The sequence below is a fragment of the Xiphophorus couchianus genome, chromosome 23, assembly GCF_001444195.1.
Source record: "Xiphophorus couchianus chromosome 23, X_couchianus-1.0, whole genome shotgun sequence".
Lineage (NCBI taxonomy): Eukaryota > Metazoa > Chordata > Actinopteri > Cyprinodontiformes > Poeciliidae > Xiphophorus > Xiphophorus couchianus.
The window spans coordinates 372665-384669 of NC_040250.1; the positions used below are offsets into that span (position 1 = coordinate 372665).

The following is a 12005-nucleotide window of genomic DNA, read 5'->3' on the forward strand; positions in this document are numbered from 1 at the left end:
TGAAATAAACACAAAGCAGCTTTTTTATATGAATGAAAAGCCCTGCGGTGACCCCCCGACCTGTCCATGTGACCCCGCCTCCCAACCCTTGGACATCGGACCCTGGCGCCGCCATCGGGGAGAAACGCGTCAGAAAATGGATGTAAGCAAAGAGCTGGACGCTCCCCCTCGGCTGTGACTCCCACCCTGATGGCGACGATGTTGGATCCAAGCCATCCTGCATTGCCATGACGATGTGTTGTTTGGACCAATAAGGACCGAACCACGCATGTTAGAAAAACACATTTATTTACTACAACAAAAAGAACAAAGATCTAGTTTCTCCTCTTCACGTTGATGTCACTTCCTGGTCAGCAGCTGATTGGCTGAGCCTACTATGAGGTCATCATTCGAGGAGCGATGCTCATGGACATCAGTTCCTGGAACAGCAGCTTGCAGGCGTACGGCATCCGGACCAGAGAGATCTGATCAGAACCAGAAACGGGTCAGAACCGGGGCGGAGGCAGCGATCGGCGGGTTTTGAACCGGGTCTACCTGCGTCTTGTTGCGGCAGCCCCGACACTCGTAGGTGTGTGTCCTGGTGTTGGCGATGGCCATCAGGCCGCACAGGTTGCAGACGTGGACCTGGTACGGGTCGGACGCCTCGAACAGACGCTCCCGGAGGAACTGGGCGGCGCCGTGGGCGATCTGGCAGTCCCGCTCCATCTCCCCGAAACGAAGCCCGCCGTCACTGGGGAGACGGTTGAGATTAGCGCGACGCGGACTCACCTGAGGCGGCGAGAGGCGGGAACTCACCGGGAGCGGCCCTCCATCGGCTGGCGGTTCAGGATCTGGACCGGCCCGCGGGCCCGGGAGTGGATCTTATCGTCCACCATGTGCTTCAGCCGCTGGTAGTAGGTTGGCCCGATGAAGATCTGGGACGTCAGCTTCCTTCCCGTGAAGCCGTTGTACAGAACCTGATGACACAGCCACGGTCACACACCTGAGTCACCTGGGCAGGTTTCAGCCTCCCAGAATGCATCAGGGCCTCTGACCTCGTTTCCTCTCAGGTGGTACCCGTACTCGGACAGCAGGTTGGACACTTTCTGAACGTTGACGGCGTCATTGAACGGCGTGGCGTCGCCGATCTCACCTTTGTTGGCCGACACCTGAAAGGAGCGACAGCCTGGCAGTCAACGCTCAGGGCATAACTCACAGGGGCTCGGCGGGGGGCGGAGCCAGCTTACCTTCCCCTGCAGACACTCGATAAGATGGCCGACAGTCATTCTGGACGGGATGGCGTGAGGGTTGATGATGATGTCAGGTGTGATGCCTTCACAGGTGAATGGCATGTCCTTCAAAATAAAACACCAGGTCACGTTTTAATGACCAGAAGTGCCAATTAACTCGCCCGTCCTGACCCCACCTGTCCTGACCTGTAGCTGATCAACTCGCCCGTCCTGACCCCACCTGCTCCCCTGATTAGTTAACTCCTCCAGACTCGATGACCCCGCCTACCTCCTGTCGGTACTGGATCCCGCAGGTTCCCTTCTGCCCGTGGCGGCTGGCGAACTTGTCTCCGATCTGAGGGATCCGGACTGAACGGACCTGCGGGTCGGAACCGGGATAAGTGAGCGGTCCGGGTGCTGGTAACCATGGTAACCAGGGCGGCGGCGCTCACCCGGATCTTGCAGAACTTGTATCCCTCCTGGTTGAGCGTCACCATGACCTGGTCCACGATGCCGGTCTCGCTGGTCCGCAGGAAGGTGCTGCAGTCCCTCTTGGTGTAGCGCCGGTTGGTGCTGTCCAGCTCGTCCTCGTTCTCCGGCAGCGTCACCGTCTTCCCGATGATCACGTCCTCCCCGGACACGCGGACGCCGGGTGCGATCAGCCCGTCGTCGTCCAGCTTGTCGTAGATGGCGTGCCTCATTCCTGTCGACAGGTTCTGTTAGAGTCAGGATCGGGTTTGGACCGAGCCATTGGGGAACCGGCGCTCACCCTGACACGTCTCGCGGGTCGGCTTCTCGAAGATTTCCTCCTGGTCGAAGCCCTTCTTGGACTCCTGCTCCTTGTAGGACCGGTAGAAAACGGACCTGCAGGGAAACGCTGGTCCATTTAGAAGATGGAAACGGACCGGGCCTCAAAGGTTCTGGTCGCCCCTCACCTGAAGAAGCCGCGATCCACAGCCGAGCGGTTCATGATGACCGAGTCCTCCTGGTTGTAGCCCGTGTAGGAGGCGATGGCGACGATGGAGTTGATTCCTGAAAGATGGACGACAGAAGCCAAATATTCCAAGTTTCAGGAAAAACAAGTTTCCTTCTAGAGATGAAATGATTGATCAGATCAATAATCACCCGATCAGCCCTCAGAGAGGACTGATCATGTTTCAGCTGCAGATGCATCGTTTGCTACAAATGATCAGGCATTCACTAAAGTAATTATTGACTTGGCTAATAAAATGCTGATTTTCTTATTTAAAAATGAATTAAATTATTTATTTGCATGTATTGATGAATTTCTAATATCGTATAAAAAATCCTCAGTGGTTCAATGAAAAATCTGGAGAAATCTTAAATCCGATTAGTCGTCAGGATCGTGGGTTAGCTGCTGCTAACGACAGCTCTGCTGTGAAAGACTGTCTTCCCCCCGGTAACGGGTCGACCCCTGAGGCTGCGGGTGAGCGGCGGCGTCACCTGCTGGCAGCTCCCGGAAGCGCAGGTACTCCATGGAGCGCGTGGTGACCAGCGGCTTCTGGGGGTAGTACAGCACGTGGGCCAGCGTGTCCATCCTCACGTGGAAGTTGGTGATGTAGACGCCCATGGCCTGCTTCCCCATGGCGGACTGGTACGTGTTCCTGGGAGACTGGGCGGGGATCGGAAACGGGTCAGAACATTGAGAACCCGCTCGGTTCTGGACGGACCGCCGGCTGGTACCTGGTTGTGGTCGGGGAACGGGATGATGGAGGCGCAGACTCCCAGGATCATGGAAGGGTGGATCTCACAGTGGGTGTAGGTGGAGCAGTAGGCCACGCCCTTCTCCTGGAGGTCATCAGGGGTCATGGCGAGCATGACGGTTTCCTCCTCCAGTGTGTCGATGTACTCCACCACGCCGCTTGCCACCAGGTCCTGCCAGCTGACCGCCAGGAGGAACATCAGAGTCCAGCAGGACCGCACAGCGCCCGTTAGCCACTGAGGCTAGCCCGTTAGCCTGGGCAGGTGTGTCTGGCTCACCTGTAGTTGTTGTACTCTCGCTCCTTCAGCTGGTCGATGTGCCGTCTCTTCAGCAACAGCTTCTGCTTCTCCACAATCAGCAGCGGTCGGCAGATCCGCCCGGCGTCCGTGTAGATCCGGATCTCCCGCTCCCGGATGTCTCGGATCATCGACACCTGGAAGAATCGGACCGTCAGGAAGGCTCAGGTTGTCCCCAGGTGTCCGAGGTGAAAGGAGGGCGGGGCTTACCTCTGACACGATGATGTCCATCTGCCTGCGGAGCTTCCTCAGCGTGTTCATCAGCTGCTCCGGGTCTTTGTGGATCCCCACCCAGCAGCCGTTCACGAAGATCTTCGTAGCGCTGAAATGGGAAAACACGGATGAAGACACGGATCAGGAAGACGCCGGGAACGCCGGGTCTCTGGGCAAAGCGAGGCGACTGACTCGGCAATGGCAGCCGGGGAAATCTCCTCCAGGTTCTCCATGCTCCACTCCTCCAGGAATTCCAGGATGGGAGACGGCTGAGAGCCGACCGAGATGTAGGCCATGAGGGCCAGGTTCTTCACCAGACCCACGGCGTGGCCCTGCAAACCGGGCAGAAACCAGTGAGGAACCAGTCAGGAACCAGTGAGGAACCAGTCAGGAACCAGTCACATGGATGAAGTAGACTAGGGAACCTGGTCGGTTCTGTCTTGGTCAAACCCTGTGCGACTTGTCGGTCCAGTACAGTTCTATCGGGTTGGTCCAGTTCGGTCCGGTTCTAACATGTCGGTCCGGTCCGGTTCTATTGGTCCGGTCCAGTTCTAACATGTCGGTCCGGTCCGGTTCTAACATGTCGGTCCGGTCCGGTTCCTACCTCGGGCGTCTCGGCGGGGCACACCATGCCCCACAGCGTGTTGTGCAGCTGCCTCGGTTTGGCCAGCTTGCCATCGCGGCCGATGGGGGAGTTGACCCGGCGCAGGTGGGACAGCGTGGAGGCGAAGGTGAGCCGGTTCAACACCTAGATGGAGGTGGGGGTTACCATGGAGGTGGACGACAGGCGCGCGGCCGGGGCGGCGGAGGCGGAGCCTACCTGGGACACGCCGGCGCGGGCCTGGTGGGCCTTCTTGACGTCGCCCCAGTTGCCGGTGGCCAGGGAGTACTTGAGTCCGTCGGAGATGATCCGCGTCTTGATGGCCAGTTCCAGGTTGAAGTCCTTCCCTCGGTCGATGAACTTCTGGGCGTAGATCCGGATCTCCTTCAGGAGGTTCTTGAACATCCTGGACAGACGGGAACTAGAGTTACCCTGAGGAGGAGGAGCGGCGGCCAGGTGAGGAGCCGGGCGAGAAGCTGCACCCTCTGAACAGGAAGGCCAGCAGCGGTCCGGCCAGGTCCAGCCTCTTGTTGCCATAGTGATCCCTGTCGTCCAGCTCCCGCCGGCCCAGAGCCGCGAGGAGCAGCCGGTGGACCATGTACCTGAAACACCGGACACGGATCAGAACCAGGCCTCACACACGGGTCTGGGCGTGGCTCCGCGGTGGACTCACCCCAGGAAGTAGGCCTTCTTGGTCTCGCAGAAGTCGCTGACGCCGACGTGCGGCAGCATCTCCTTCTGCAGAACTTCCTTGGCGTACTTGATGCGCCGCTCCTTTGTCACGCCGGGCTTGGCGCCTCTGGACCCGATGAAGTTCAGCGCCACATTCTGCTCCTGGATCACAAATGCCTCGTCCAGCGACGGCTTCACCTGCGGGCGTAGCGGGCGGGGCTGAGACGCTCTGGTCACCGTGGCAACAGAGCGGCGGCCCGGCAGCGACCTTACCATCTCCATCATCTCCGGGTCGTCGAAGTCGTAGATGATGTGCTCCAGGATGTCTCTGTCGGACACGAAGCCCAGCGCCCGGAACACGATGATGATGGGCACTTCCTGTCTGATGTACGGCAGCGTGGACACGATGCGCTGCCCGATGGCGCTCTTCTTCACCCCCTGAGGCAGACGCAGCGTCCATCAGAGCGCCGCCTGCGGGCTGCAGTGCGCATGCGGCGGCGGGACTCACCTGTCCTCCTCGGGCCATCATGCTGACCCAGATGGTGCTGGTGGGCCGGGACGAGTTCTCCAGGCAGGACCGGCACTCGCCCGTGTACGCGTACTTGGAGTCCTTCTTGGCGAAGACGTAGACCGTGTTGGTGGCCATTTTCTCCTGCGCGATCAGCACCTGGAACCGCGAACAGCTCAGGTTCCAGTCGGGAACCGGGGAGGGAAAGTGACGTCACTGCCTACCTTCTCGGAGCCGTTGATGATGAAGTAGCCGCCCGGGTCCAGCGGACACTCGTTGAGCTCGCACAGGTCGCGGTCGGTCAGGCCGCTCAGCAGGCAGTAGGTGGAGCGGAGCATTATGGGAATTTTACCGATGAATGTCTTCTGATGCTGCGTCTGCAGCTGCTCCTCCCCCTCTTTGATGATCGTCTTAGTGATGTCGACGTACAGCGGCGCCGAGTACCTGAGGAGACGCGTCGGACGGGTCAAAACCGGGTTCCGGGTCAGGACCGGGTCAGAATCGGGTCAGGTGGACCTACGTCAGGTTCCGGAGCCGGGCCTCGTTGGGCATCATGGGGGACGGAGCGCCGTCCCGCTCCCAGTGGGTCGGCTTGGACAGGTAGATCTGCTCGAACTTCAGCAGGTAGCGCGGCTGAAACACGGGCGGTGATGTCACGATGATGTCATGGTGATGTCACGGCGGGCTGATAAAAACCTGCTCCTGGTTCTGGACTCACCGGCTCCTCCACCTCCCCTGAGGTGTGCTGCGCCTCGGCCTGCAGGTCGATGGGCGGAGCATCCTCCACGATCCGCTGGACCGACATCTGGATGAACTCATCGAACGAGTCCAGCTGCTGCCGCACCAGGCCCTTCTCATCAAAATAAGAGCTGGAGAGGAGGCATTTCAAAATAAGAGCTGGGAAATTTAATCTGATTCTCTAAGGTGGTTTAGCCAGAAACATCTTCCACTTCAGTTATTGATCCATGATCGATCAACATCATTAATGATCACATGATCAGTGAACACAGCAACAGTCACATGACCTCAGGTGAACTTACCTGATGACGATCCAACAGGCTTCCTGCCACAGATCAGGAGTGATTTCATCATCATCTTCATCATATTGATTATCTGTCAAAACAAAACAAGCCACACACGTGATCAATGATCAATACCTGCAGCCCGGGATCAGTACAGGTCAGTTGTCATGGTAACGTCTGTGGTCTTCAGCCCAGAGCTCAACATACTTAAAACTAGAAATAGTTTTTTATTGTTAAGTGTTTTCAAAAACTGTAAAAGGGAAAATCATCATAACAGAAATAAAATCTGGAAAAGATTCATCATTAATGAAAGATGAATCATTAATCCTAAAACAAATGGAATATGCAATAATATTCTAATTTACTGAATGGTAGTCATTCTGCTTTTGGGTCAGGCTGCTGCTTTGTGTAGAACCGGAACCACAGGTTCTAACCAGCGGGTCAGAAGGACAGAACCTGCAAAAGACCAGTTAGCTCAGAGTTCGCAACCCTGACCTCAAAGTACATGAATATGTGTGAAAACAGAGTAATAACAGTTTACTACACATTTTTGTTTTCAGCAGAAGTTCTATCATGACCCAAACCGCCATGGTCAGTCCTTGGTACGGGTCCAGCCACCCGAACCGAGCCGCACCGTCCCTATTAGCTCCTCTGTTAGCTTTAGCTTCTGTTAGCTTTAATTGTTTCAATAAAAGGTTTTGAAGCCGCAGATCAGAACGAGCGCGAGCTGTCCGAGCACACTGAGCATGCGCATGTCACCGGTATTATTGAGCAGGTTATCGGGAATTGGTGATCAGCTCCTGATCACTTCATTTGTTTTGAGCAGTGAAGCTAGAACTAGCATTAGCTAGCATTCCGTTAGCAAATCGACAGGGTTTGTAATCACTTCCTGTTCCCTGTCTCCTCACTTCCTGCTTACCTTCGTCCTGGTCGTACATGTTTCAGGTCCAGCTCAGATTAAACCGTGAAAGCTCCGAACCAAGAACCGAACCTGAAACGCGGACCCGAACCGACGCTACAAGCACGTCGGCTGGCTGCTGTTGCTACTTCTTCTTCTTGTGTCCAAACAGATGCATTTCCGCCAGCTTCATAGGGGAGCCTATAAGCTTTGATGGCGCCTCCTGCAGTTCAGACGGCGTAGTGCATGAATATCTGTTTCCATTGATTCTTTCAGTATCAATTTGATTGATTGTCTGTGTGCATAATATCCTAATATTTACTACAATAATCATTTCAGCTTTATCAAGAAATAACAATTAATGTTTGTTTCATCATCTCAAATGTTCAGTCTATTTATGTCAGAAGTCATTTCATCCAACAAAAGCTTCAGATCCGGACCTGAGGAGGTAAAAACCGAATATCAGCAGAAAGTTTCAGTTTCAGTATTGTGGAAATGTTCTATGTATTTTTGATATCCGAACACAAACCTCTGGGGGACGCCTGAGGAGAAACAAATTAACTTCATAAACCGAGGCTATTTATTAAATAAATTCTGATTTAATTACAATCTGTACCTATGAATTTAAATCATGATCCACTGGATGTATTTTATTATCCTAACCACTCATTATATCCTGATGATTTTTTAGTTTGGTTGTCCAGAAACGCCAGCAGGGCCAATCTGAACCACAGCAGAATAAGTTTTACTTTGAAATAATGAAATATATTTGACCTTTAAACTAATATTGTATCAATATTATAACAATCCAAAGATTTCTGTTTTACTTTTTCTGACCATGAAAAAACAATTTAATGAAGAGTTGTGAAGCGAGAGGCTCCCAGGTTTCCCTCTGCTCCCTGAGGACCAGGGACCCGGCCATGAGTCAGTCCAGGCTCGGAGTGGGGTCAAAGGTCAGATCGGGTCACATCTCTGCCCTCATGTCTCTAAATCTGAGCGCCGACTGTGAACAGAAATCAATTGAATTATCTTTATTTTAAAATATAAACGAGTCACTATAATAGACTTAAACTCGTTGCATCAGGTGGAAAAACGTCAGGAGCAGAAAGTCAAACATTCAACACATTTTCTCAAGCCGCTTTCTCCATCACTGCTTTGGTGAAAATTTTGATTTGGAAACTTTGCTGCTTTAGAAAGTATCTTAAGTAAAAAAAAGACAGATTTTACTGCAGTCTCTAGCTTAGCCCAGATAATTAGACTTAGACTTAGACTGACTTTATTGTCATTTTCATGCACCGGGTGAATACAGAATGAGATTTTGTTGCATACGGCTCAGGACAATGTTTAAGGTTCCAATGTTGTGAGGTTACTCCAGAATAAAATAAAATACAGTATAAAATATGAATATAAATATGAATATAAAATATAAAGTGCAGGAATGACAGTAAAATAGAAGTCATTTAGCTCTGTACATGTGCAAGGTATAAAGTGGAGACCAGATTTTAAGTGCAGTCCAGTTAAGAGTTCAGCAGTCTGATGGCAAGTGGGAAAAAGCTGTTTCAGAACCTGGTGGACCTGCACCGGATGCTGCAGAACCTGTTTCCAGAGGGCAGCAGAAGGTGGGAAACGGCTTAAATAAAGTCTGTTTTTGTGCTTTAATCACTTTTGAATTGTTACATTCATGTTTTCTGCTGTTGAAAATCCAAAGAAGAAAAATGATTTCTGTTTTTAAATCCTGCTGCTGAGTTTCTGACCTGCTTTCAGCCAGACTTGTTTTTCTGTCCCTCAATCTTGGGACATTTTTCGCTCCGTCAGCGATATTTCACCGCAGACAGAATGTTGATCCACAGATTAAGTCCTGAACAAAAGGCCGCAGCAGCCGTCACAACAACACCGAACTCGTAAAAGGCCACAGCGGCCGGACCTGCGCACAGAAAAACCGGCAGCCAATCAGACACAGTCGTTATTTCAGGATAAAATTCATCCAGGATGTTTCTGAGGACCCTGGCGCTCGTCTTTCTGACACTTCTCCTCTGCGCAGGTAAAACCAGAAGCAGGAACGTTTGACTGAAATCCTTATTTAAGCTGTTTAATTGACTTAAATTAAGTCATTTTAATTGTAAGACTGTATTCAGCAAACAAACTGTACAAAAAAACATTAAATATGTTTTCCAGGTGCTGAAGACAAATCCAGGCTCCACAGGAGGGTAAGAAACATCATCATGTTGGAAAATTGAAATCCTTTATAAATTACAGGAAGAAATGTGAAACAGTTTCATCATCATGTAGCGTTCTGCAGGCGCCGCCATCTTGTCAGAGCAAACTGCATGTTTACACGTATTATTATTATTGACTCACATTACATTACAATAAATGTACCAGAATTATTTCTGTTTGTTAAATTGTAGAATAATCAGAGAAACGAGAGAATTTTTCAGGAATTATTTCAACCAGTTTCTTCAAATTCTCCGGTTTCATTTCCTCCGTTTTTGGCAGCGTTTCCTTTAAACCGACTGATTTGGGTTTAAAGCGCCGATGCTCATCATGTCCAAACTTTACTGTCATCAGAACGTCTCCAAAGGTCCAGATGGTTCCGCCTGAGAACATTAAAAATCTGTAGAAATGATTTTCATCCATGTTGGTCCACGACTCCATTAACATTCTGGAAAAATCTACTGTTAGCTTCTGCTAATTCTTAGTGGTTAGCATTAGCGTTCACTAACTCTTTCATGAGCTTAGCGGTTAGCATGACCATAGTTAGGATTCTTGTTTAGCTAATTAGTAGGCAGCGAGCCTAACTTTTTGGTTAGTTGTGCCATTCTCTGACAATAACTATAATAGTTATAATTGATATATTTTCCATTTAAACCAGAAAAAGGAAACATAGAATCAATAAAATATTTATGATTTCTGTGGTTCAAAGTATGTAGGCTGTGATTTGACACCAAACATTTTTATCTAGTCGGTGAGTTTAGTGCAAAAATTACTTTAGTTGAGAACCATGGCGGCCATCTTTAAAAATAACAAAGATATCAGTAAACATGATTTCTATGGATCTAATTATGTATGATTTCACACCAAAAGTATTTATCTGTGATAAATATTGGCAAAGTTAGGTTCTGTATCCACATGTGAAATATTTTCTTGAAATACTAATTTATAAGCTGCACAATAAAATTCAATTTAATCTATTCACAAAGTGAAAGAGACGTAGAGCAGAAAATCATCTGCTTAGCATTGATAGCTTTTAATATGCTCTGCTGTAACGGGTCAGAACCAGAACCCTGAGGTGAAATAAAGCCTGATGCACCTGGAGGCCAGCTGAGGTCCCGTCTGAACAGACAGAACCAGTTTCTGGATCAGTTTGCAGGTCATTAGTGACCTTGAGTTTCTGTTGAATGACCTCTAAAGAAGCAGGTTTCTGACCAGACGCAGAATTACTGATCTGCAGCTGGAGCAGAACTCTACCAAGAAAATCAACCATCAGAGTCAACACCCTGGACCAGAACCAGAACCAGAACCTGTCCTGAGTTTGTGATGTTTTTTGCCTCGTTCCGTCCTGCAGCCCTCCTGTGTTGGGATGAGCGTCACTCAGGCTTGTCCGCTGAATTACTCTCCGGTGTGTGGCAGCGACGGCGTCTCTTACCCCAACGAATGCTCGCTGTGCGTCCAGCGACTGTGAGTTTCAACGTTCTGCGGATCCAACTCCCAGGAACACAGAACGATTTTATTCCTCCAACATGTCCAAATACAAACTGTTTACATCACCAACAGGAAGAAAAACAGACCGATCTGTCGAAAACAAACCTTCAGCAAGGGAGTTTTCTCCTCAGAATCTGTTACCACGGAGACAGAACCTGGCTCTGTTACCACAGAGACAGAACCTGGCTCTGTTACCACGGAGACAGAACCTGGCTCTGTTCTTCCGGGTTCCGTTTGAGAGCAGAACCTGTTCCAGTCATCAGTCTGTTTTTAAAATAAAACATGTTCAAATATTCACAGAAATACATATTTTAAATAAAGACAAAAGATAAAAAGTAAAATAAAATAAAATGATCAAAACTGCTGAGATGATCAGATTAATTACATTCAAGCATTTTATTGAGTAAAAACAAACAGTTTAAATTTACATTTATGAGCCAGGTACTTCTGTCTTGTACAGTATATTGTTAATACCTTTATTATTGTTGTTATTACTGTTGTTAATGATGTTTTTTGATATATTTTAACCATTTTTGGAACTTTTCTGTGCGACCTTACGTATCTCGCTTTTCACCTTAAGTTTCCCTCTATGGGACAATAAAGGATTTTTAAAATTCATAATCTGCATTAAAACAAATAGACATTTGACTTTATTGTTATTAAATAAAAATGTTGGTTATTTTTGCTCAGGGAGAAAAATGCAGACATTTTGATTGTGAGAGACGGACCGTGCTGAAGATGAAGCCCTGATGACGTCACACCCATGCGCATCATTAATGAATGTAGCTTTTAGCATGTAGCATTCAAATATGAACGCTGGTGAATGCAGACATATTTAATGAAAACTGCATCAGAAATTGTCTTTGTGTTTTCATATTTCTGTAAACCTTTTACATTCAGCTTCTGATCAATAAAGATCTTATTTTCCTCTGAGTTATGTTTCACTAATTTCTACAAGATATTGTTTATGTTTTTCTCAATGTTTGATGCTATAATGTCCTTCACTAATATTCATACAAGAAGATGTATTTCTAGAAAATGAATGTAGCACACAGGAATAAGCTTGTTATTACATGTTAATTACACTTTGAGTCTGCTGCATTGAAGCACGTTTTGTGTTTGTCTAACTTTCTGACCTGGATCTTTAAGTCTTTAAACAATT

General features: G+C 49.2%; 2 protein-coding genes across 2 annotated transcripts; one reads left to right on the forward strand and one right to left on the reverse strand.

The window, feature by feature from the left end:
- Positions 1-267: 267 nt before the first annotated feature.
- On the reverse strand, positions 268-7316 carry polr2b (RNA polymerase II subunit B). Its single transcript, XM_028009427.1, has 25 exons — positions 7163-7316; positions 6262-6334; positions 5940-6090; positions 5742-5854; positions 5446-5665; positions 5222-5380; positions 4987-5151; positions 4715-4911; positions 4524-4643; positions 4261-4447; positions 4045-4188; positions 3633-3772; positions 3438-3549; positions 3210-3364; positions 2913-3111; positions 2673-2841; positions 2144-2240; positions 1978-2072; positions 1661-1911; positions 1498-1587; positions 1227-1334; positions 1035-1148; positions 796-956; positions 535-730; positions 268-464 (listed from the first exon to the last, which is right to left on the reverse strand). The coding sequence occupies exons 1-25, from the start codon at positions 7179-7181 to the stop codon at positions 375-377; spliced, it is 3525 nt and encodes a 1174-aa protein (XP_027865228.1). The 5' UTR covers positions 7182-7316; the 3' UTR covers positions 268-374.
- Positions 7317-8697: 1381 nt separating this feature from the next.
- On the forward strand, positions 8698-11776 carry LOC114139466 (probable pancreatic secretory proteinase inhibitor). The gene is made up of 4 exons (XM_028009435.1): positions 8698-9182; positions 9317-9348; positions 10707-10819; positions 11534-11776. The coding sequence occupies exons 1-4, from the start codon at positions 9131-9133 to the stop codon at positions 11577-11579; spliced, it is 243 nt and encodes an 80-aa protein (XP_027865236.1). The 5' UTR covers positions 8698-9130; the 3' UTR covers positions 11580-11776.
- Positions 11777-12005: the final 229 nt, after the last annotated feature.